Raw genomic sequence first — 26,130 nt, 5'->3', positions numbered from 1 at the left:
CTTTTGTAGTCTGTGTAGTCTCAGTATTATAAGTATAAGTGTGGTCTAAAATTGCCGTACATACTAATGCCTGCCAAACAGTAGAAGACTTTGAAAAGACTTCTTTAGTTACACACTATGAGATTGGGGTTCTTGCAGGGCCTCTGTTTGCAAGAATACAACTAGATTCCTTTCGAGATTATTTCCTATCCTGCTCCTGGTAGAAAATATTACACCAAACTCCCTTTAGAAATTATGACACATTAAAGATTCTTTACGTGTCTGCAAAAACAAATAACTCTAGAAACACAAGATAAAAGGCGCCATATGTTGACACTTTTCATGCCAATTCTGCATCAGTTTAAACTGTAAAGATAAATGCTATTTGCACACAAACGTTTTCTGCTTCCTGTGTGGTGCTGGAGTGAGCACACCTATTGGTCGTTTACAATGTTCGTGTTATTGAACTTAAATATTTAAATGAGCCAAGACTAAAACATATTAAACATGTGTAATTTTGTCAGAATGTCACGACAAGAAAAAGACTGATTTAAGACAGCTGACACCAACTGAGGTAAAACTCTCTTGTTTTAAATCCAACATTGGAAATTTTTCTGCAATAGTGAAATTGCTTGAAAGTTGTTTGGTGTAAGGCTGGCATGAGTCAGAAAAACAACAGCAGGGTTTAAAAAAAGCCAGCAGAAATTTAAGTGCTCAGAATCTTCAGTAAATGGACTAAAAAATAAAAGCTCTCTGGTATGGTTCGAATTTAATTTCCATGTGCATAAGTAGTGATAATCTCATATGCAGTGTCTCCTATGTTGCAGTCAGGGACAAGGGAGCATAGTGCATCTCATAATATGTGAATGTAGTTGGTCTCATATTTGCTACCTCTAGCTTACCATGTCTTTTGCTTCATCTATTTGGCAACATGGATTTTACAGTTTATAGAGAGGAAAATTACTAGACAGCAAATGTTTTATTTAAGGGCAATTATATTTAGCTGGAGGGAAAGAGTAAACGAAGTTATATCTTCATGGAATAACCTTAGCAGTGCAGTGTGTCAGTTTACCAGCTTTAAACCTGCCCAGCCAAACACCCTCACTGGGAGTTAATCATGTTTATGATTTGTTGTCATGAGCGTTCTGTGTTTTTAGGGCTGATGATACTGTCAATAAAAATTGTAAGCAGCCCCAAGATAACGAATAGACAGGTGATTACTGATTTGAAGGTCTTTTTCAGTCTCTAGGAGGTACTAAATCTGTAAATCTACAATATAAAGTGGTAGAGTTTAAAGTTATTGCCCATTATACGCTAAAATATATTCATTTTTATAGAGTTTCGAATGTCTTTTCTGGTTTCTTGGAAGTGTTTTAAATACCAGTCAATGATACAAAATGGCTAAATTCTAACATAAGGACAGGATGTGTATCGTACAATAGGTTCACTTTAATAAAAGAAAACTGTGATTCAGCGCTCCACAAGCCCTTAGTTGTTAAACATCATATTGAAAGTTGAATCCCCCTGTCTTTAATTTCCTTATACTGAGTCATTGTTTTGCAAAGGATTTACTGAAATTTGAAAAACATTTCTAGCTTTTATTGACTTGGGAAGTTATGACCAGATGAAAAGTGGCACCCAGGAGATCCATTCAGTTCTTATTGATGGAAGCTGCTAACCTATTCTCTAGTCAAGCCAAAATGATCAGTGAGGGGTAGGCACACAGGTACTTTTATATTGTGCACAGGCAGCCATCTCACTGCTGTTTTTTCTTACCTAAAACACACACAGGTCAGTTCTTATATATGGAAGGCCAACATGGGCTAACTGGTTTGGCAGATAGTCTCTTCACTAAAGTATTAATGGTCATCAATGTAACCTGCCGCTCCACTTCAGCCAAACTGTTAGCACTATTTTTCACCATGTCTGATGTTGTCTGCTTCACTTGTTCTAATCTGCGTCGGCTGAGCATCAGTCTCCCCGGATGCTGAAGGATGCTACTTTTTATTAGCCTGACAGACAGGCTGATGTGCCCTGCACACTGATGTGGAGGTTGAAATTAGATCTGTTTGGCTGTGACTAATTACTTTTAAACAGACATGTGCAGTAAGTGACTCTGGCTGATCACATTTTCGTCTTCACATTCTTTTCTCCGTTCATTGCCTTTTCATATCACAAGCGTGGTTATACTTGCTACCCTTACTGAAGTGTCTCTGCACTCCCATGACTACCAACATATCTGACAAATAATGGTTTTTATGTAAGCCTTTTAATTACCCCCATTGAACCATTTTCTTCCTGTTAGGTTTGAATGTGCTTCTGTACCGGCAGCTCTTATGAATGAGTTTGTTCTTATAAATGATGCAATGGCTTCTAACAACAACATTTTCTTCAAACAGGTTCAGGGGCTAATGGAGAGCTCATTTCCACTTGCAGTTGTAGAAGGGCACTTTCAATGGCTGCAAAACAAATATTTTCATGTTAACTGAATAACAAGTGGTCTACAATTGTGCTTACAAGTAGCCAGAACTCAAAAAGACTGTGTCCTTTTCCAGGTATTTTTTGGCAGTCCAAAAATATTAGTCAACACAAACAACTCTCTCCCAAAATCAAAATCTAGAGTGCTAAAACTCAGATTAGTGATGTCATTAAGTCTGGTCTTGCTCCATAGACAATGAATTGGGAAAGATGTTGACAATGGCAGTGAGAGCATGCAGGTGTTCTGAGTATATGGGTACATTTGCTGTTTCACACATGAGAATATTACAACACAGTAAAGCTCATTTGGGTATCAAAAAAACAAACATTCTGTGGGTGAATCATTGTCTATGGAGCAGCTCCAGATTATTTACTCGATGATATCACAAATTTGAGTTTTAGCACTCTAGATTTTGGATTGAGGAGAGAGTTGTTCATGTTTACTAATACATTTGGACTGCACCCCTGCAACCTGTTTGAAGAAAATGTTCTTGTTAGAAGCCATTGCATCATTTATAAAGTCTGGAGCTGCTCTATCCACAGTGAATGGTGAAAGATGTCATAGATGACACTGAGAGCATCCAGGGGAATGTTCTGGGTGTATGGGTATACTTTATGTTTCACAAATGACAACACTACAATAGATAATAGAGCTCATTTGGGTATAAAAAATGAAACAAACATTTTGTGGGTCTACAAAGTCAGGCTCTCATTCATAGTCTATGGAGCAGCTCCACAGTTTAGACCCTATGACATGACAAGTTTGAGACTTACTTCTGTGGCTTTCGGCTTTGAGAGAGTAACTCATGTGCATAAATATTACATGATCTTTCCTAGGCCATGAAAATAACATATTGGAACTCTTAAGTGTTTTTTCTCCTTTTGCGCATGTAGGACTTTTGCTCCTCTGCTCCTCTCTTACATCTTCTATCTGGGGGATTCTGTGTTTTTTTGTGCAGGAATATCATGCCCAGCTGGAGGAAATGAGAGTTTCCATAAGACAACTGGAGGAGGACCTGTCTGCTGCCCGTCGCCGTAGCGACCTGTATGAGTCTGAGCTGAAAGAGTCTCGGCAGACCAGTGAGGAACTGAAGAGGAAGGCTGCTGACTACCAACATAGGATTCAGAAGGTCTTTACTGTAGCTCTTAATGAGCCTGAAAGTTACTGTGTTTTTTCATAGTGTAAATCAGTTTAACTTGTAGTCATTATAAAGTTTCTACTTGACTGTCATCTTGCCATGGTCATTACTGGAAAGGATCAAAGAGTTTCCCATATCTTCACAGGCCAAAGAGCAGAGCAAGGCAGATGCAGAGGAGCAGATATGCAAGTTGGAGAAGGTAGAAAATAAAGTTTATTTAATTGTTACTAGATTCTGTGTTTGGTGAGGATGGCTAAATATGTCTGGATAAGTACACTGACAAGTTCAGGTAACTTTAACAAAAGAGAGAGATGAGAAGATAAGAAGCTTAAATATCAACCTTTACATATTGTAATGACTGTATATTTCTTTTTTAGACCAGTGCTGAGCAGCAGACCAAGATCCAGGATCTTCAAGAGAAGCTTGCCAAGGTGGAATATTTTTGCTGGGACGATAAATGAATAATTTATATGAGCTTGTGCTCCCAAATGCAAGAGATGTAACAGCATTTTACCCTTTTAGATGAGTGTATAAACTCCTCTTTACCCCTCCTGACCTCATTCTTTCTCTCTCTGTCAGATTTGGTCTATGGCCAAGAACTATTAAGCTGTCTTTTTAAAACTAGAGTTACTGCTAAATTATCAGCAATCAAACAGTTTTGCCTCATTAGCAAAGATAATTTCATCCTAATTGTCTTTTCCTAGAAATGAATATTTAAAAGTATCATTCTTTCTGCCAAGAGCACATGAGGTTGTGGAGCTGGTATTCAAGGCTGACTGAGCTCACATTTGAAGCAGGTTCACTTGTGACTCAGTGCAGAACAGTTTATGAAATAATCAGTAGGGTAGGACCTGAAAATAACCTAGCGTAGTTTGTTTAAGGATTTCTTATTAGCAATGAGCAGCAGTTTGTTTAGAAGCAGCCACTGAATTTAGCTAAAGGATGTCAGTTATTCCCTAGACACTAACATCAACAAAAAGTGCTTTTTAACCTTGTGTCAGCAGTGTTGCTTGGAGTACTCAGCATGTGATGCAGTTGAATGTAAAACTGGTTCATTTAATATATTTGATTTGTCACTCAGTTATTATGCTGATACATGTTCATATATTTTTTTATTTTGACTCCGTTCTTTTATTTGATGTAGTTATTAATCAGTGGCATGTTTATCAGATTGAACATAAGATTTTGTAAATTAAACAAGATGAATATAGATTTTCTGTTCCATTAAAGTTTATGTAAATAACAACAAATACTCTTTTAATGATATTTATCTTTTAACACCTAGTCTTCAAAGGCCACTGCTGAGGCTACAGACCTCCTTCAGACTATGAGATTGGCCAAAGAGCGCATGGAGCGAGATCTGGAGAGGCTACAGAACAAGGAAGACTCCAGTGACAGCCTGCGTAGACGCCTCCGTGAGACTGAGGTACACCCACGCCTTCATTATCACGCACACAGTACACATACACATATAGCCTATATGTGTTCTGGCCTTCTCATTATTCTGTGTATCACGTCATTCGCTGCTTTGCAATATCACGGACCTCTTTGTTTAAAGTGTTGCATAAATAAATCTGGCTTGGGTGTCTGCTAAGCACAAAGAGCCCATATGTTGTCTTGTAAACATGTTGTTTTTGCACTTTCTGAGAAACACTTGTGCTGTGATGGCTTAAAAACATTTTAGATAGCCTGGATGTTTGACACAGTGGATCACAATTTGAAATTGATCCACTTGTGGTCATGTGATATTTGTATTTTTTGGTTTGTGAGACTACCTCCCTGTCCCGTACACACAGAGTAAAACTAAACCAAAGGCTCTTTTTTTATTACAAATATCACTGAAAGTCCTGTTGTATATATTGTGTAGGGACAATGTGTGGTCTTGAACAGAGAGGCAGCTATTGTTGCTGGTCTTATGAAGCTAATCAGTCTGCATGCTTTTTACTATATGATTCTTGAGTGGCTCAGTAATTCCTGTGGCTCCGTGCTCCTGCTACAATGTGGACAAACTGTGTCTGTGCAGTTTTCTCGCAGGCCTGATTCACTGGGTTAATTGTGAATGTCTTAACATCTAAATTTAACAAAGAAAAAAATCTGTGGCTGTGAAAAGGCCTTTTAGTGATGGTTCTTTTTTTTTAATCCATTGCCTTAGAAATTTAGCACTCATATTTATCCTCAGTGTTGTTGTTTTTTGCTGTTGTATTGCTTCTTACATTGGAAAAATACTTCCAAGCATTGTAAATGTGAGCATATATCTCATTGTTATTCTTTACATCAGGTTTCCTCTGAATAAAATCTTAATATGAAGTTTCAAGAATCTAAATACGGGATGTTGATAGGACGTTTTTGCTTGTGCTCCAAAGTGTGTAGGTTTCAGTTAGTAGGGATTATAAAGGAACAAACAACAAACGCCAATATCTCAAATCTTTCTCTGCTCACCACAGAGTGAAAGAGTGCACACATCAGCAGGCAACCCTTTCATCATCTTCAACATTGTTTCATAAGAATCAGTCAGAACTATTTATTTGTATAAGTGAATTGCAGAATTGTATGGTGACCCAGTCACACAATGAATCAACTCTAATAAAACTGCTGTAAAGATATGCATATGCAACGTCTATAGTTACATATACAGCACACTTTAGTTTATTCAAAGCTTGTTTTGAGTTCTTTTTAAATAGCACTTTACATCAAGCACTAGACATGTAAATTTGGTAATTAGCATAGGTTAATGTGGACAGGAGAGTCAGAGGGAAGAAAATACTCGTGGTCAAATTTAAACAGCTCCAAAGACCTCTCGCACCACCACACATGAATGCAAATGGGCTCTTTGGAACCATTGTGAAGAAGTTGGAATAATGAGATATAAACAATGGAGAGGTGCATCACTAACAAGCCAAATGGATGTGGCTGCTACAGTGTTTCATCAATTCTTCACTGAAGTGGAAATCTTAAGCCTAATTAGCATTTCTACGAAAATGCACTATGATGTCTAGCAAGAAACACTATTTCATTTTACTCCATGGAACTTTTGACCTGAGGTTGCATTTCTAAAACTAAAGGAAGTATTTTATTAGGTGGTTAACGCTTGTGTGTTTGTGTGTGTGTGTGTGTGTGTGTGTGTGTGTGTGTTTGTGCATTACTTGTGTCTGTTGTTTGCAGGATGGTAGGAAGACCCTGGAGAACCAGGTGAAGAGGCTGGAGATTGTCGAGCGCCGGGAGACAAAACTGAAGGATGAGATCCAGGGCAAGGCCCAGCAGATACAGCAGATGGCAGATAAGATTCTGGTAACCCACCTTTCACCACTTGTGTGGAGCTAAAATAATCAGAGGAGGTGTGAGATAAACATAGCTCATTGTCATCACTGCAGAGGAAGTGCTATTTTACATAATATTTCTGAAAAACCTCACCTTTATCATCTACTGTCTTCATGGATGAACTGAATATAAACCAAGTATATATATATATATATATATATATATATATGTAGATAGATAGATAGATAGATAGAAATCACCCACAGAAGTGCTTTCAATTGGTTTACCTAATCACTGTGTATCTGTCAGGATGGGATGTTATGAGGGTTGTACTGACTGGTTTGAAGCTTCAAAGCTTCACTCATAATGTTGAAATTCAAATTCTAAATCAGGTTTTCTAAATCAGCATATGGTGCAGCTTTTGTTTTTGCATGTCTTTTCATTCTGTTTAGACTTGATATTTCTGCATAGTTGCCGACAAAGATTAGGCTACATTAATATCATTAGTATTATACTATTTGTGGAATTAGATTCCAGTGGTGACTGTCTACGATTGTTTCTGACTCATGTGATCCAAACATTTTTAATAACTTTAGGGCGTTGTTAAGTCCAAAAGTCAAAATATCCCAAAAAAATATAGATGTAATCATTCTCAAAATTCACGAAAATGTTTTTTTCTAACAAAATATTCTGCTTCAATACACATTTGTTGGTGTTTAGCATTTCAAAAACAACACCTTCACTGCAGCCAAAAAATTGTTTACTCTTCTGCTTGCTGCACACAAAGGGAGGAATGCAACTGTATTAACAGGATGGTCTAGGAGCAGTCCAGTTTATTGAATTATAAAAGGACCAGCTCACTGAATGCGATGAATCACTGCTTTCACATTGTTCAAGGATTTTTATTTATTTTTATATTTTTTCATTTTTCCTTTTTTTTAGAGTCATGAAATATGACAACGGACATTCAAAATTTCATTCTTAACTGAAGCTTCAAATATATATTAAAAAAACGTTCAGCAGAGCCCTCATGATTATATAAATTACTATTCATATTGATCCATAGACTTTGGTCACATACCTTAATCTCCCATATACCTACACCCAGCTTCAACCTGATCAGAGGTCTTATTAGCCAGAATAAATGGAAAACAACTGTGTGGGTGTACAGGGGAGAAAGTAGTTGTTCATAGGAAACAATAATTGCTGTGTTCCATTTAGGTGTACCCGTTCTAGTGCTTGAGTATTGTGTATTAGTTCCACCTGTGCTTTCCCTGCTGTAACAAGTGAAAAAGGTCGAAAAGAGAATGCAGAAGGGGTCAATTTGACCTCACTGATGTGGATTACATTGTGTCTCATGCATACTTAAACCTGCTTACTTCCTTCATCCATAGTAACAAAGACAAGGGACTGGTCTTAGTATTGTACACTTAAGAGTCATGAATGTGTTTTATGAAAATGTGTCACTGGTTATACACTTCCTTGTCAACACTGCCTGGTCAAACATATTGTATCTGGCATCAAAAATGCCTGTGTGTTGGTATGGAAATTGAATCTCTTTCTGGCTCTACTGCAATCAAAATCCCCTTGCAAACAATGCAGATAAAAAAAGCTCATTATAATTTGTGTTTTTCCAAAACACCATGAGGCACATTACCACCAGGAACCCTCACTGATTGCCATTAGGTGTTTGTGATTAAGGAGTCTTTTTGACCACCCCTTACATATCATAGATATCATATCACAAGTGTGAACTGTTTTTTTGTGATGACTTACTTATTAAAAAACGAAGCTGTGAAGTTTTGTCTTCTTTTAGCCTTTTTGTGCATAACATATTTGTATGTTTGACTAGGGCCTGGAGGAGAATCTGCGAGAGACCCAAGCCACAGTCCAGCGACTGGAGACTCATCTGAAACAGAAGGAGAAGCTCTATGAAGATAAGATAAAGGTGAAATTTATGGACACATAAACACACACATATATAGACTCTTTGGTGCTACGTAAAACAGACGGCAGGTGTATGTTTTTGAACTGTATTTACAGGAAGTGCTCTGTGCTATGTTTGGAGGTCATGCTGTAACTGGTTGAGTTGTGGGTGTGCTCTGTGCTCGGGAGATCTACAGTATGTCATCTTCACACCACTCTCTGTCCTGTTAAGTGATATCCTGGTTATGGTTCTGTGGGCTGCCTGGCATTGAGCAGGTGTTGGAGGCCCAGATGAAGGCGGACATGGCTGATAAGGAGATGCTGGAGTCCAGTCAGAGCAAATATGAGGAGGAGGTGCGGGAGAAGTGCAGCATCATCAGTGAACAGAAGGCGGTAAGAACTGACCAGCTTGGCAGCGACACTATCTCAGGCGTATTTTAACATTTATCACACTGACATAGATTTCTTGTTTGGAATAATTTTGGATAGGTTATTGTAGAGTACAAAATAATGAGCCTTAAAGGGAGAGTACACCTCAAAATTGAAAATGTTTTTTTCCTTTTATCTGTAGTGCTATTTATCTTAGTTTCTGAGTGTTGGAGATATCTGCCATAAAGATGTCTGCCTTCTCTCGAATATAATGGAGCTAGATGGCACCCAGGTTGTGGTGCTGAAGCGCCAAAAAGGGCATTTGAAAAACTCAACAACAGTGTCTCTTTTCAGAAATCATGACCTGGTTACTCAAAATAATCCACAAACCTTGGTGTAAGCAGTTTCATTCAGGAACTATTTTCTTTCTATTGAACCCCCTGCCAACCATATTACCACATAGAAGATAAGGTACATCTACTACTAACTCATCTAGCACCATAGAGCTAGATAATATGACAGCTCAGCCAGGGAGGATGCCATTGATTTTTACATATCATGCTGTAAGCACAAGCCTCTTGTCCTTGAGTAGATGCACGCTTCCTTCTGCTACTTCGATAGAAAGAAAAAAGTTCCTACATAAAACTGCCCACAACAAGGTCTGTAAAATATCTTGAGTATGTCATGATTTCTGGGAAGAGACATTGCTGTTGGGTTTTTCAAATTTATTTTTCTGGCACTTTGAGCACCACAAGCTGAGTGCCATCTAGTTCCATTATATTTGAGAGAAGGCAGACATCTCTATGGCTGATATCTCCAACACTCAGTAACTCACACCAAAAAAATCTAGACTGATAAACAGCACTACAAGTAAGAGGAAAAAATTGTATCCTTGATTTCTGGGTGAACAGTCCCTTTAATCTGATCCCAATTAACGCCTGCAATGTGATGATGTGACTAAATGTTTATTTAATTCACAAGCTGTACTGTCCATCATTTCTGTTCAGACCATAAATGCTATGGACTCCAAGATGAACAGCCTGGAGCAGAGGATCGCTGAGCTGTCTGAGGCCAACAAACTGGCAGCCAACAGCAGTATCTACACCCAGAAAAACATGTAAGTACTGATTCACAACATTAGAATTCAGTTTGACAGCAGATCCCTATTCATGAAATACATTAAGGTGAATTCAAGTGAAAGCTGTGGGCTTTTGTTTATTAACCCAAGTAAGGTATCAGCTTCAGTAATAATGGTATGAATTAAGATGACGTGCAAAAGATTGGTTAAAGAGGATGTGGCTTTACTGGAAAGTATAGTTTTTGTCCCTGGGGTGTATGTACACATAATGGCACAATACATGGTGGCACTGGCTCCTATTGAACTTTTGCAAAAGAATGTGTGGTGTTGGCAGGAAAGCCCAGGAGGAGATGATTTCAGAGCTTCGCCAACAGAAGTTCTACTTGGAGTCTCAGGCTGGAAAGTTGGAGGCCCAGAATGCCAAACTGGAGGAGCATCTCGAGAAAATGACTCAGCAGGAGCAAAGCAATAAGAGTCGTGTATTGGAGCAGGAAACTAGGCTCCGAGAGGTGAGGAGATACTGCAGAAAGATGGAGCAGAAAGCTGAGCTGTGAGGCGGGATTGTTGGTAGATTGTTGGATATAGGCTTTCCGACCAGAGTTTGACATGCAGGTTAAACAGTCTTTCCATTTTCTTTTTTCCCTATGTATTTCTTACTGTCCTGTCCATCCCATCCCAATCTGTCACTCCTGTCCCTAATCCTTTTTCAGTACCAAATATGTTCTATTGACCAATACAGAGAATCTGCACAATGTATTTGTTTGTCTATGCGTAACTTAACTTTTAAACATTAAATAGATAAGATTGAGCACGCGACCTCTTCCATCTGTGCCGATCTGGCTCCAAATAGTGGAAACACACCTATGTATAATTGCTTTTCTGAATATACAGTATGTTGAGTAAATAATTATAGTGCATCATGACCCCATGTGGAGCAGGTGAAACATATACAGCAGTTGTAAAATGATTATAGATAGGCTCTAGCCACAAGATTAATGGTAAAAAGAGAATGTTTGATGTAAAATACATTAATGTGACATGTGACATCCCAGTGTGATCTAGTAGTGTCTTGTGGACAGTGTAGTGATCCTTAAATACTTTAGAAAGTGAGTTTTATAGGCAAGAAATCTCAACGACTGAAGAGTTTTTGGGCCACTGGTATTGATCAATAACTTTTTTGACTCGGTGCAGATGTCTGATCTTAATTTTGTAGTACCGGGCAGAAAAAAGCTCAAGGTGGCAAGGTGAATCCAGGTGAAGTGTCAGTGTCTGTGCCTAGGGTTAGTCACTTTCTCCTCCTTCACCCTGGATGGCCCTTATCTGTCTCCCTTTGCAGATTGGGCTGCAACATGAGGAAGAGAAGCTGGAGATTAAGCGTCAGGTGACAGATCTGACCCTCTCGCTGCAGGAGCGCGAATCTCAGATCAGCAATCTGCAGGCAGCTCGCCACGCACTAGAGAGCCAACTACAGCAGGCCAAGACTGAGCTGGAGGAGACCACTGCAGAGGCAGAGGAGGAGATCACTGTGCTCAGAGTGAGAGAGAGAGAAAGAGGAGGAGTGCTGAAGGTGACGTCTCCTTTGAGGTTATATAATTCAGGCAGTGAAATATGTCCCTCTGTCTCTTTTGTCATACCTGCTAGGCACACAGAGATGAGATACAACGCAAGTTTGATGCTCTGAGAGACAGCTGTGCGGTAAGCTGCTCACTCCTTTTTTTTTCTTTTTCACTCCTTCCAGGAATAGCCCTCTCTTCTGGCATTGAACACCATCACACAAATTCACACATCAACACACATTACCAACAACCTAAAGTAGACAGACTATTTCAGTTCACATGTGCTTCTGTCACTCTTGACTAAATCAAGCTTCATTTAGAAATATATATTTCTCTTCTTCTTCTATTAATCATGAAGTGACTCCCTGCGACTGTAAACACACAAACTCATCTCAGTTGAAGAACAGTTTGATCAGGGCTCAATGCTAATGTTTTCAGAGCCGACCCAAACATTGCAAATCTGTCCAAAATGAGAATTCCAAATACACACCAATTTTTACACGAGTGTTATTAATTCTCATTAAATTATTTGTTTCAATGATGCCATTGTGCATATGAACAACCAAGTGAGTCACCATTATCAAACCAGGTCCTGTAGGAACAGTAAGAGAAAGGTAATGGCTGCCATCCTGTCATCATGGTTGTTTGTTTGTTTGGCGCCTTCTTCTTTATTTTTTATTTTTTGTTTTGCGATGCTTCACGGTGGCACGTATCTGATTTAACCTGAAAACACTGTGGTTTAGTTAGCTGACAACATCAGCACCTCACTGTCCACACGTTTTAAATGTGTCCTGTTTATTTTCTTTTCCATTTCTGCAGAGATAGTATTTGCCTCTGATAATGTGGTCAGCGTACTAATGATGCTTCAAGAAATTAGCACTCAAAAGTAGCCGCCTTTTTGTTCAACTAGATCCATTTTTTATTGTGTTCAGTCGAAAGTACTTTTAAGTATGTTTATTTTACAGACAATGATGTTAAAGCTGCAGTTAAGATAACTTTTATCAAGATAACTTTTTGTCATATTTGCTGAAACTGTCACTACATCCACACAGTAATGCATTAAACACATAGTCTGTGAAAAAAATCAAGTCCTTCCTCCTCGTAGTGCCTCTAATAGCAGAATCTTAAGTGGTTGAATGAAAACAGCCAATCAGAGCCGAGGAGTCTCTGACTGCTGTACTGCTGTGTATTTCTTACTTCAAATGTTCTCAGAAAAATATTTTCGTGTACTTTTTAGCTGTAAAATGAGAAAATGTGCAGGTGGGCGGTGCTTTGTTTGGGCCTGACTGTTTTCAACATGGCGGTCCAGTCACAAATCTTGATTGATATTTGAACAGTGTTGCCTAGTTTGAGAGGTTGACTGCAGTACACGAGTAGTGATTGACATGATGGTAAATGGACCTGCATTTGTATAGCCCCTTTCTAGTCATTCGACCACTCAAAGCGCTTTTTTTTACACTATGAGTCACATTCACCCATTCACACACACATTCATACACTGGTTGCCGAGGCTACCGTACAAGGTGCCATCTGCTATTCAGGTATTAACACACACTGACACACTGATGGAAGCATCATCGGGAGCAATTTGGGGTTCAGTACTGTATCTTGCTCAAGGATACTTCAACATGCAGACTGGAGGAGCTGGGGATCAAACCACTGATCTTCAGATTGGTGGACCTCCCGCTCTACCTCTGAGCCACAGCCAGAGACCTCTCAGCTCTGATCGGTTGTTTTCGTTCAGCCATAGTGGATTCTAGCAAATGCCATTAGAAGCACTATAAGAAGGCAGAGGACCATGATTTTGTTCACAGATTGTCTATTTATATCATGCCCTGCTGTGTGGGTGTAATGTCAGTTTTAGCAAATATGACAAGTTATTTTTATAAAAGTTGCCATCTACAGCTTGAAAGCATATTATAATCCCAAAGGTTTCCCAAGTTCAAGCTCAAGTAACTTTATTTGCCAGTTGCACAAGTACATTTCAGGCACATTGGAAGTCTTCCAGTTTTCTTGTCCCCTAGGCCATTTTTAGTGCTATTATTTTATTATGTTATTATTTAGTTGGACAACATTGGGTGCTGTTACTGTGGAGCCCTGGTGTCCCACTAACCTTGAGAAAATGATGATGTCATATTTAAGGGATTTGAGTTCCTTCAAATTAATTTACCTTGAATTAACACCAAGACCATCATGGTCTTCCTTTATTCCGTTGCCCTACTTCTGAGATCCTCCCACTCGCAAACTGTTCAGAAAGCACTGTCCATAGATTCAGCTGGCCAATGTTCAGGCAAACACAGCCAAATTCTGCAACAAGCAGAGCTTGAAATGCCACTCTATTTTTTGTCCTGCTGAGCATTGTGATGTTGTTCTATTCGTTAGTCTGTCTGTTGAACACTTTAGATCGGAGCAAAATATCTTTACCACTGTAGTACAGGTAAAATTGTCTTTAATTAATTTTGCCACCCCTTAACAGTTTCAGTTTTAGTTATTCATTCATTAGTCAAGTTTTTTTCAATTTGTACAGACAGAAAATCAAGAACATGGAAGTGCCAATTTCCTGAAATATACTGAGCACATTCCTGCCCCTTGAAGGTTGAAATCTTTCCATTTTGGACATACCATGAGCTTTCCTCTTGTGCTATCTTCAAGCCAAAATGTCAACTTTGCACATGAGACATCCCATAATCAGCTGCAGACTGCAATAAGACTTGCTGACAGCATATGTTTTATTTTTAGCCACACTACTGGTAAGACTGTAAGAATACTTACACTTTCAGTATGTTGTTTGTTGTGTCAATTATTTTGTATTATTTTTTATTTTGTATATCATATAGGAGCACTGTAGCCTCAGATTGTTAGCCTCGTTCAGTTGTGAATGTCTCTTTTTGTATCTATGTTAACTATAAATATACATAGTGAATATTAGGTGGCATTATATACTCTCTTCAGACTGGGAAAAAATGGATCAAAGGTTATTTTTGACAGTGTAATAATGGTGGCATTTGAAAGTGATGCTCTTTTTTATAAGCACCCATTTTTCTTGCTAAGATAATATCTTCACATAGATAACATTTAGTTTAGCAATATGACAACGTATATTGTGGGACTATGGACATTTGTCAGTTGTAATAGATTTTATTATACTGTTTCTACTGAAATACCTAACCTTTCAATATTATTGGTTGTATTAGACCATTGTGGACATGTTTTAAATCAGTGGATATTCCTTTCAGACTGCCAAAAGACATTTTCACCCGGTTATTTAATTTATAAATATTTTGTCAATCGAATTACCTGCAATATCACACTCAAGGGAGTGCTGCTGTGATTATCTTCGGTGTATCTTCGAGTATCTTCTACAACCAAATCACTCAGTACTTCAGCATGGCCTTGAGTGTGATATTGCTTTTATACATCAATTCTACAAACACCATTTATTAGTTAATAGTAATGAGTGACAACAAGTTATAAATTGTTTGTTTATTTGATAATTTATTTGGTGTCATCAGCATAAATAGTTCTGCAACTGGACTTGGACGAGACTGTTGCCACAAACATTCCTACACACTAGCTTGCTACTTTGCGTAGGTCCACATGTTACCTCAAGCCAGCTACTTTGTATAGTTGCTGCTACTTTGTGCAACCAGTGAAATGTCTGTTGACAGTTGCCGTGCTGGCATGTGTGATTCATATGAGTGAACAGCTTAATCAGACAGCATGTTGGAACACACCTAGGGGTTTGCAGTGAAGTATCCACGCTTCTATACTTCTCCTCGTCCTCTTCTGATGACCATTTGTAATTAAGTTGAAATGTTATTTGTGGGAACATGCTCATTTTTGTGGTGCAAGGTTTCTTTCAACAACCATTAAGAAGGCTAAGTAATGGTTTTAAAACACCTGTAAAACTGAGTGGTACATGCACAGTTAAAAGTCTTAGTGAGGTTGTACTCGACATCAGCACTCGTGGAATTCATCTGGTCCAATTGCTTTGTTGGAACTAACTGTTGTATAAATCTGTATATATTGCAGTTTTATCTATATCAGTCACCCATATGTGATTTCACTAAAAAGTAATTACATATAAAAACTGTGAGTAAACCAACTTCAGGTGGATTCACGCTCCACAGCATCTCTGCTGCTCAGTCTGTTTCATAGAAAAAGCGGATGTTCCTCTGTATTTTGTACCACCAGCGCACAGTAAATGTTACGTTCATATTGTCAAGGAAATTGTGGGACTGATTTACTGCCTTTTTAACTGGGCCTTTCATTTGCTGAACACTCACAGCCTTCACAAATTAGTATTGAGCAGTTTGTATTCAGCAGTGTTGAGGATGCACAGTTCCGGATGTGATTTACGTCAGGTCTGCAAGTCGTATCCATTTCAGTGTTGACTTCTTCGCCCCGCCTCAAGTATTTAGTTGCTGCTGTCAGTCCCCTGCCTCGGGGGAGCAGAAACACTGAGTCAGTGCAGAACAGACAGCTAATTTATGGACTTAAAAGCTTTGCCTCTTTTCCCCCCGCCACCTGGAAGTTCTGCGTGGTACACGTGTTCCCATGAGAGCTGAGAATAAGGCGCTCTTACAGGCAGCCTCACCAGCCTTTAACCCTCATTCCCCTACAGCTTGCACTGTAGTCATGGCTGATTAAGGGAACAGACTGGTGCTGATGAAATGATTAGCCTGCTCCTTGCTCTGATTTGCTGCCTGGGTTAAACAAGCAGCCTAGAAATCATGCTAAAATGATTACTGCATTATATCACTAACCTAGATATCTGCATCATGTAATAATGCAGCAGTAGAGTTTAGACTGTGTGGGGTGTTTGGTCAAGTTTTTGTGTGGATGAGTAATAATATGCACAATGTTATGTATATGCACAATGTAAGCAAGATACTTTTATATGTATAAATTGCAAAATTAATGTACATTTACTGCATACACTGAGTGTACATCACAATACAGTAAGGGTGCCTTTCCCAGACCCCTTTACGCAGTCTATATGTCAACTGTGTTAAGGCTTAGAAACCTGAATGCTGTATGTTGTAACTTGAATACATAGTATACATACACTTCATTAAAACCAATGTTTCACTGATGTCAAATTAATAATATCTGTTTTAATTCTTTAAATAAACCTTTTTACTTGGTTGATTTATTTTGGGTGCAGAGTGGGTGCTCTGTATATTTTCCTCTCTTTAAGCTGGCGGCCTGAGTATCCTGCTAACTTCCTGCAGGTGATCACAGATTTGGAGGAACAGCTGACCACACTGACTCAGGAGAATGCCGAGCTGAACCGCCAGAACTTCTACCTGTCCAAGCAGCTGGATGAGGCTTCTGATGAGAGAGAGGACCGGCTGCACCTCAGCCAGGATGTGGACAGGCTGCGTCGAGAGGTGGCCGACCGCGAAATGCACCTTAACAACCAGAAACAGGTACCGGGCTGCTGTGTGTGCACGCGTGCATGTTTGTGTTTGTATGTTCTTTCCCTGCTCATGTGGGTTTCCTTCAATAGTCCGAAGAAAGGCATGTCAGGTGGGCAGGAAATGCTCCCTTACCCAAAATTGGTGTGTTGTATTGATTATTTCAGCTGATACTTTTCTCTCTCTTGGTCAGTCATAAGCCAGTCATCTTGTCAGACTCCATTAATAGTGAACAAAATGTAGTTTGTTTAATTGTTCTTCATCCCTGTACTGTAGTTAAAGTTCTCTTGTTGAGTTTTTAACCACCTGTAGCGATATGGTTGGCAATATGATATGATGACAGTGTTTTTACATGTGGATCCCTATTTTGTTAGTTCTCATGCACAAGTATGCAGGTGACGTGGTACACATTCCTGCCAATAGTTGGGTTTCCATCCAAATGTATTGCAAATTTTAACTAGATTTTCAGAAATTTTGCAAAAGAAAATGTGAATTAATGTGCTTTCCATCCACTAATGTCATGTGAATAATTGAAAATCTAATATTAAGAGTTCTGGTAACAGCCCTGTGAATACATAAGCATGTTAAAAGCCATCCAGAGGTGATGAGAGCCAGCAGTGACCTATGCAATAATGGTACATCATCATTTATTCAATGAATCTATTTTAGTTGCACCTTGTTGCATTCACTGTTTATCGATACACCAGATTTTCCACCTCAGTGAGGCATGAAAACTTTTTTGCGATATTTTTAAGATTTTTCTTATTTTGGGCGTTAATAAATTTTCAGTTTTTTTTTTTTTTTTTTTTTCCCCAAATTGAAAATGCCTAGAGATGGATGGACCTTTTGGCACCTTTTGATGCCACTCAGGTGTCACTACAGGTGGCGGAAATGCACCAAGAAACACAGAAATGTGCCAACAAATGCCGTGAAGAAGGCTGCTATCAAGTACATGGATGTAAATTTCAAAATATAAAATTGGGTTTTCACGCATTGCTCCTACCAGTACTGCTATTATTTTAATTTATATTTTTACCCATCAGATTTATATAGATTTGAGAGCTGTTTCAGAGGGGTTTACACCCTAACATGGCTCAAAATTAAACATGGAAACACTGTAGTCTTCCAACTATTCATTAGCTATAACACCTCAGATGGCCTCCAGTCTGTCAAGAAGTAATGACACAAACAATCAAACACCTGACATTTGAACCCAGTTTTTTAGTCACACTGCTTTCCATTGAGCTAACCACTGTGGTCTAGTAAGCTTCAAATATCTGCATGAAATTGTCACAAAATATCAGCTCTCATTAGTTGGGCATTTTTCAGAAAAAGAAAAGGAAACCCACAGTTTTCTGTCGTCTCAGACAGTTGTACTGCTTCCTGTAGTTCAGGTCCCTTCCCCCTGCCCACTTCCAACTCACAGCCAGTCAGTCAGACACCAGGTTTCCACTTACCCACATTATGTGATATCTCCACAGTACCTTTGACAGGTGACCTAGACATCTTTCCAAGCTCTGACAGTGTTAAGTGTAAATCAGGCAGCAGAAACCCAGGGAATATTTTAGTATTGTTATATGCTGTATTCTGGATGCAGCGAGAGAGCGCGCGAGCGAGGAGGCTGTGTGATGTGTGCTGCCCCTGTGGGAGGATATGTGTGTGGGTGTCCAGTAGCGCTCTCGGTCCTGCTGGTTGTGTAACCAGCGATGGAAGTCATAGACGAGGGATGGGGTGGTGTGTGGGAGGGATGTGTCATCCCCATCACTCCCAGGTCGTGTCAGCTGTGGAAGCGTTGGACTTCAGAGGGCCGTGATGTTGCTGCAGCACCAGCACAGGCTATATTTGTCTCCCAATGCTTTGTCTAAAGGAGTGCGTTGTAAGACATAAAACACAGCACTTTGTGTAGGCCTGTGAATAACAAAACGTTTTGTGTCCAAACCTGTCATGTAAATAACTCCGCATGAGTACTGATGATGTTGTAATTACAGTTTGTGAGTTATTATTTCAAGGTTCTATATATGATATTCTGAACATTAATATAGCAGCAAAGTATTTGCTATTTAAAGATATAGTGGAGTAATGGCATCCTGAGCAGAGAATGACGTAATGCTCCTTGTATTTGTGTTATAATTTGAGCCTCTCTGCTCTTTGTTTTTGTAGCTGGGCTGGCCACATGTGCATGTGAGCTCTTCCCTTTGAAACTGTTGGCCATCCTTGTGTTTATAAAGAGAATGACCTCCCACACAGCATAGTCAAAGCTAGATGGCAGAGTGAAGTTTGAAGCGTTCAGCTGTGGGTGACCTTCCTTACACTTTGGCTTCCCAAAGCATATTTTATTTTGTGTTTTAGGTAGCTAGCATTAGCAGGATAACTAACAAGCTAAAAATACATGGATTTAGGTCAATCAGCAAATCAAAGAAATAGCTCTTTACCGACCTGAATATGTTACTAATGTACCCAAGATCACTCTGTCCTATAAAAAACACCCAACAAAATAATAGACAAGATGTAAATCCTCTTCCTTGCCTGGTGTTCCTACCTCATTATTTGCCAAAAGGGTTATTTTATTCCGTTGTTTGTCCCATTGTATGCTCAGGGGCTGTTTCTGTTTTTCACAACTAATGACTATAAATAAAGATGGACGCTGCGTCTCCATTCACACTGTACAAAAATGAAGCCAAAATATCATGGATACAGGTGCTACCATCTTACACTGGTGACATCGTTTGAAGTCAGAGTCTGTGCAGTAGTAATCAGGAAGTGCAGCCACAGAGCTGTGGCCGACGCGCCCATTTGTTTTGGTGTGAAATGCTGGTGCTCTTGTGCTACCATCAAATGCTCTTCAAAAGCCCCTGTGCCTGGGACTGGGATTTATTTTAGTTATGAGGCTCTTTCATGGTGCTATGGTTGACATGAATTTTATGCCTGACATGCAGCAAAGAAGTTACTGTTAAGATAACTTTTAAACACACTCTCCTTTCTCCCGATGGCCTGTGACCAACAGGTTCTGGTGGTAGAAAGATGTTATGTGTTTGTGTGATGTCATTTGATGCTGATTACTCATGTGAAAACTCTCCTAGCTATCCAGGGTCTTACTTGCATTGTTACTGCTAATAGTGATCCCTTCATCACAGCCTCTTAGTAGGCAGCATTAAAGAGCTGAAAGCCATAAGGTGACAAAGGTAGAATGTAACATTAGTACAATTTTAAGGTACTTGAAGTTTACATGAGTGCTTCCTTTACTCCATTACACTCAGTACTACACTTTTTATTCCACTACATTTTTTCACAGCTATGGTAAGAAGTTAACAGGCAAGTTTGACAAATAGATATTACATGCAAAACATATGATCAGTTTCAAGGTGAAGTTTAACTACTCAACAGAAAATAACATAGCCAAAATTAGCTCATTGACAACTAGCTACAACACTAAAATTCTGCCTACATGGCAATGCCACACTGATAATAATTAGACACTATAATATACACCGATCAGCCAAAACATTAAAACCACTGATAAGTAACATGAACAACATTGATCATCTTACATACAATGCAATGTTCTGCTGGGAAACTTTGGGTCCTGGCATATATGTGGATCCTACTTGACATGCTCCATCCAACCAAACACCATTGCAGACCAAGCAAACCCCCCATTATGGCAACAACAACAACACTTCCAGATGGCAGTGGCCTCCATAGCAGGACAATGTGCCATGCCGCACTGCAAAAACTGCTCAGGAACGACTCGAGGAACGTGACAAAGATCTCAAGGCATTGACCTGGCCTCCAAATTCCACAGTTCCCATTTGACTGAGCATCGGTGAGACATGCCAGTACCCCAGACATACTGCCCATCCATGGTGGGGCCTCTACGGATTGGACATAGCTCTGACATGTTAAGGTATGGACACAGGAAGTCAGGGAAGCCCTGTGGTGTCTGTCCCAAGGATGCTCGATTGGATTTGGATCTGGGGAATTTGGAGGCCAGGTAAAGGCCTTGAGCTCTTTGTCACATTCCTTGGGCCATTCCTGAGCAGTTTTTGCAGTGTAGCATGACGCATTGTCCTCCCAGCAGAACACTGCATTGTAACAAGATGATAAATGTTGTTTACTTCACCTGTCAGTGGTTTTAATGTTTTGGCTGATTGGTATAAAATATAACAATGTACTGACATGTCCATTTCCCTGCAATAAGTACTTCTCTTTTAAAACACTACAAGTACATTTTGATGAAAGTACTCCCTGTAGTAAATGTATTTTTAAATTGTTATACTGCATCTTTATCTTAGTAGCAATATTGCTTTTTTTACTTAGTATCCTTACAAAGGATCTGAAAACTTCTACTATTGTGCCATGGCCAGGTGACAAAATCCCAAGCTGGGTGGCAAATAGCATTTTGTCACTGCCACCCAAAGAACTTCCAACTGTCCTAAGGGGAAGAGGCAGTCCATGAAGGGATTTCCCAAACCCATCAGAGAGAATATAAATCTCTACCACAAGATCATTGTTCATAATCAGCAAAAATTCTTACACCGGTTAACTCTCCCTATTATATAATAAGGCCAATGTGGAGAGAAATGTTCATTTCTTAAAGCAGTGAATGAGCTGTAGTAGCTTTTTAGGCCATGTGATAATCTTTTGACAACAGACATCCTCAATGTCAGGACTTTCAAAGCTGTTGAACTGCATTTCTCCCTTTATCTCTCCTTAATACAATTGCCTTATTACTGAGTATGAATGACAACTTGAGCTATTGAGTTGTGCCCTTGGTATCAAAGGTATTTCTCATCTAAATCCTGTTTTGTACTAGAACCTGGAGACACTGAAGACCACGTGCACCATGCTGGAGGAGCAGGTTCTGGAGCTGGAGACCCTGAACGATGAGCTGCTGGAGAAGGAGAGACAGTGGGAAGCCTGGAGGGCAACACTGGAGGAGGAAAAGAACCAGGCTGAGAGGAGGACCAGGGACATCCAGAGACTGCTGGACACAGAGAAACAGAACAGGTTACAATCATACCTACACTGTATCATTACAAGAGTGTGGACATGTATTTACCACATTGAAATTTGTGTAAAGTTTGCCTTGCAATTCTACATCCATCTAGGGTTGTGCATTTTTGTTACTGAAGATTACTGGACAAACAGACATGTTAACAGCACATATTTTTTGTTTTTTTTTGTCATGCCACTGAAACTCAATAGACGTCAGAGGTGAAAGACTTTTTCCACTCATAATGGTTTCAGTGGTCCACAATATAATTTAACCGCAAGACATTAACACTTTGAGAAAGGGTTATAAGTTTCTTTTTCTACATAACTTTTTCTTTTTTTGCTCTGAATATTGCTGTTGCTATCAGTATTGGATCAGCTCCCTCCGCCTACACACGCTGAATGCAACAGGTTTAGGAATATTCTCTAGGGTTTGTCAAAAGGTATTCTGGGAAATATATGAAATTATTTTCTGAGCTGGTGTAGGCAGGGCGTGTGATGAGAACTGGGTACCCAGCAAGCAAATTTGAAACACAGAGAACTGTACATGCTTATACATATGTGTGTGTATACAGTATATATGATTCTGAGAGAGTACAAGTAGCTCGGTTATGAAAGCTTTATCAAGTTTTCTTTTTAAGTGTGTAAACAATCTTACCCATGCTGGACTTAGTCCATGTGTTAAGAAAACAATACCAATAGAAGAGTCACCAGGGGATCAGGAAGTGGCAACTGCAGGGTGGAGCAGTGAAATTAAAACGCAAACTGATCTGAAAACATTAATGAAAAGGTCAAACACCAGCTGAAATGATTCCTGATGTCTGATAATGCACTTGTGCACACACACGAACACGTACATGTGGATAGAGGACACACATAGATAAGTATACACGCATACTCATAAAGGCTACATGCATGTGCATTCACACAGACACACGTACTCACAAAATTATGGACATACACATCCATATATTGCCATGAATTAGGCCACATACACACATGCATACATTTGCAACACTTAAAATGATTGTAATGTGATATCAGTGTTGATTTTTTTTTTATAAATGATGATGTTATCATGTCACATGTGTGAGAATGTCACTATTTATTATGTACTCAATTTAACTAATGTACTTGTGGTAATGTTGACATGATGAAATGCCTAGTGAGGGACAAGAATCACAAGATAGCCTTTGCTGGAAATCAAAATGCAAAACATCTGTTTCATGTTATTGTTGTTATGTGTGTACCCACACAAACACACACACACACACACTGGCACATGAAAATGGGTTTATTTTACTGTATTTGGTTCAAATAACAACTGTACATCAGTTACAAAAAAGATAGCTGAACTACAAAAGCATGCACTTCAAAATAAATAGTGTAAACAATAGTTTGCTGTATGTTCTAGGCTTCGTTCAGAGCAGCGCAGCTCAGAGTCTCGCCAGGCTGTGGAGCAGGCAGTTAAGGAGCACAAAGCTGAAATCCTGGCCCTGCAGCAGGCCCTTAAAGACCAGAAACTCAAAGCTGAGAGCCTTGCCGACACTGTAAGCATTTCCACACTGGTGAATAAGTATTTTACTGTACAGTATTTTGTCTGGTTAACAGATGTTACAACAAACTCATCCTGCTTTCTCTTCTCAGTTGAATGATCTGGAGAAGAAGCATGCCATGCTGGAGATGAACGCCCGCAGTTTGCAGCAAAAGCTGGAGAGTGAGAGGGATCTGAAGCAGAGGCTGCTGGAGGAGGTATTCTGTATCATCCCATTGATTTCCATTGTTTTCTTGATGTTTAAAAGTTTTCTTGGTGCATGTCTGCTCCAAATGAATTACCAGAATAGAAAAATGAACATGATTTTCAGTTTGTGAAGTCATAGCCGTAACAAAGGTCAATCCAAGCTGAAAAGTTTAACTGGTGCCATCACCAGAAGCAATCATTTGTAAGAAGCACAAGTCGCAAAGTCACAGTATCTAGATGATGATGTAACAGCTGTTTTACATCCACAGCAAGAGAAACTGCAGCAGCAGATGGATGCCCAGAAGACGCACATCTTCCGTCTGACCCAGGGGCTGCAGGACGCTCTGGACCAGACTGACTTGCTGAAGACTGAAAGGACTGACCTGGAATACCAGCTGGAGAACATCCAGGTGCTGCTACACACACATACACACACATACACATAGCCACAGAAAAAAAACAACTTAAACATTATCGGGCACGCACATGTAGACCTGCTGGATTTTCTGTCATTTGTCATCTTGTTTCTCCCTCACTGTTCTGTCACTTTGTTTTAATAGTGAAAGACACATAAACAGAAACACGCCCCCCGCACTCTGTTTTCTCCCCTAGCATATACTCCCCTTCTCTCTGTCCCTCTGTCACCCTCTCTGTGTGAAGTAAAGTACTTGAGGAGAAATTCATGGCAGTAGTGATGTTCACTTAGCTCCACCTGCAGGCTGTGTACTCCCATGAGAAGGTGAAAATGGAGGGGACCATCACTCAGCAGACCAAGCTCATCGACTTCCTCCAGTCCCAGGCCCATGGTGGCTCCAAGAAGAAAAAGGTCAGATGGGATTATGTATTTAATTGGATTGAGAATAATTTGTTTGTCTTGCTACGCAGCATGTGAGTAAAAACAGTGGAAACATGTATGGGACCAATTATAAGTCTTTAAAAGTTCTTAGACAAGGATTAGACAACAAACTTGTGATGGTTTGCATGATACTAAAACTTACACCATATTTACATGCAGGTAAAACAGACAGTTAAGAAGACTGATTGCACGTCTCGATAGCTCAGATAGCAAAGGGACAATGTGACGCTTATGTAATGTATTAGATATTTTTAGAATGTCACTAAGTAATATATATTTAGGGAGGGCTTTTGAATTAATATGACAAGTTTAATAATTTAAAAAAAATCATTTAGAAGGTTAAAGGGGACCTACTATGCTTTTCCATATTTTCTGTCATGTAGTGTTACAGTGTCGAATATAAGCGTGGCCAAAGTTTCAAATAATTATAGGTAAATGTGTATATATATATATACATATATATATATATATATATATATATACATATAGTAATTGCTGTGGGTGAAAACCTCAATCTGCAGACTGCTATCAGTACTCTGTTTCCAACATTTTTCTACTTTGGCTACAAGATGACGTCAGCTTGTAACGGATCTGTCTATGTGGTTATCTGCTCCTCCAGGCACGCTAGTGTTTACATTACTAAGCCTACATTGCTACATGACGCCATTTGCTAGCATCAGGGAAACATGTAATCATGGTCGCTGATGTTGTAAATTTCTCCCTGATTTCGGATTATATTCCTGCTGGAACATGTCCAGTTGTGTTTAGAAGCTCTTTTTGGTGATTTTTTTAAATGGTGGAAAGTGCTACTATTCCCCGTGACATTCACTGGCCAGCTGCAATGAGTGCAGAGACACAGAAATACGGAAGATCCCAGAAGCGCTGGCCAATCAGAGCAGATAGTCTCTGTCTCTTCAAGAAACAGGTACTAAAATTGAGTATTTCAGACAGAGGGTGAATATTGGTGTTCTAGCACAGACAATTTAAGGAAGATTAAGTGTTTTTTGACCATTAGAGCATGTAAACATGGGCTGGGTCACGGGGTGGCAGGCTGAGCAAAGTACTCCAGACGTCCCTCTCCCCAGCAATGCTTTCCACAACCACCTGGCTGCTCCCGAGGCATTCCCAGGCCCGATGAGATATATAATCCCTCCACTGTGTTTTAGGTCTACCCTGGGGCCTCCTACCAGTTGAACGTGCTCGAAATACCTCTAATGGGAGGTGTTCGGCAGGCATCTTGATCAGATGCCCAAACCACTTCAACTGGCCCCTCGACATGAAGGAGCAGCAGCTCTACTCTAAACTCCTTCGGGATGTCTAAACTCCTCACCCTACATC

General features: G+C 39.6%; 1 protein-coding gene across 15 annotated transcripts in view; it reads left to right on the top strand.

Annotated features, from left to right (window-relative positions):
• The window catches only part of citb (citron rho-interacting serine/threonine kinase b), a 56,358-nt gene that overhangs the window by 13,229 nt on the left and 16,999 nt on the right, over positions 1-26,130 (top strand). For 5 of the 15 annotated variants that reach the window (XM_078170950.1, XM_078170943.1, XM_078170948.1 and 2 more), the window contains exons 5-21: positions 3,417-3,587; positions 3,742-3,795; positions 3,974-4,027; positions 4,882-5,022; positions 6,759-6,884; positions 8,707-8,802; positions 9,057-9,173; positions 10,157-10,266; positions 10,544-10,736; positions 11,564-11,761; positions 11,869-11,922; positions 17,018-17,215; positions 22,017-22,210; positions 23,610-23,745; positions 23,843-23,947; positions 24,206-24,346; positions 24,643-24,762. In XM_078170950.1, coding sequence (XP_078027076.1) covers positions 3,417-3,587; positions 3,742-3,795; positions 3,974-4,027; positions 4,882-5,022; positions 6,759-6,884; positions 8,707-8,802; positions 9,057-9,173; positions 10,157-10,266; positions 10,544-10,736; positions 11,564-11,761; positions 11,869-11,922; positions 17,018-17,215; positions 22,017-22,210; positions 23,610-23,745; positions 23,843-23,947; positions 24,206-24,346; positions 24,643-24,762 — 2,208 coding nt within the window. The remainder of the gene's footprint in view (positions 1-3,416; positions 3,588-3,741; positions 3,796-3,973; positions 4,028-4,881; positions 5,023-6,758; positions 6,885-8,706; positions 8,803-9,056; positions 9,174-10,156; positions 10,267-10,543; positions 10,737-11,563; positions 11,762-11,868; positions 11,923-17,017; positions 17,216-22,016; positions 22,211-23,609; positions 23,746-23,842; positions 23,948-24,205; positions 24,347-24,642; positions 24,763-26,130) is intronic. The other 10 variants (XM_078170953.1, XM_078170951.1, XM_078170945.1 and 7 more) reach the window with 3 other exon arrangements.

The sequence above is a fragment of the Epinephelus lanceolatus genome, chromosome 9 (assembly GCF_041903045.1).
Source record: "Epinephelus lanceolatus isolate andai-2023 chromosome 9, ASM4190304v1, whole genome shotgun sequence".
Taxonomy (NCBI): domain Eukaryota; kingdom Metazoa; phylum Chordata; class Actinopteri; order Perciformes; family Serranidae; genus Epinephelus; species Epinephelus lanceolatus.
The sequence above is the reverse complement of the archived record's forward strand: the minus strand, read 5'-3'. Positions and strand labels throughout refer to the sequence as shown.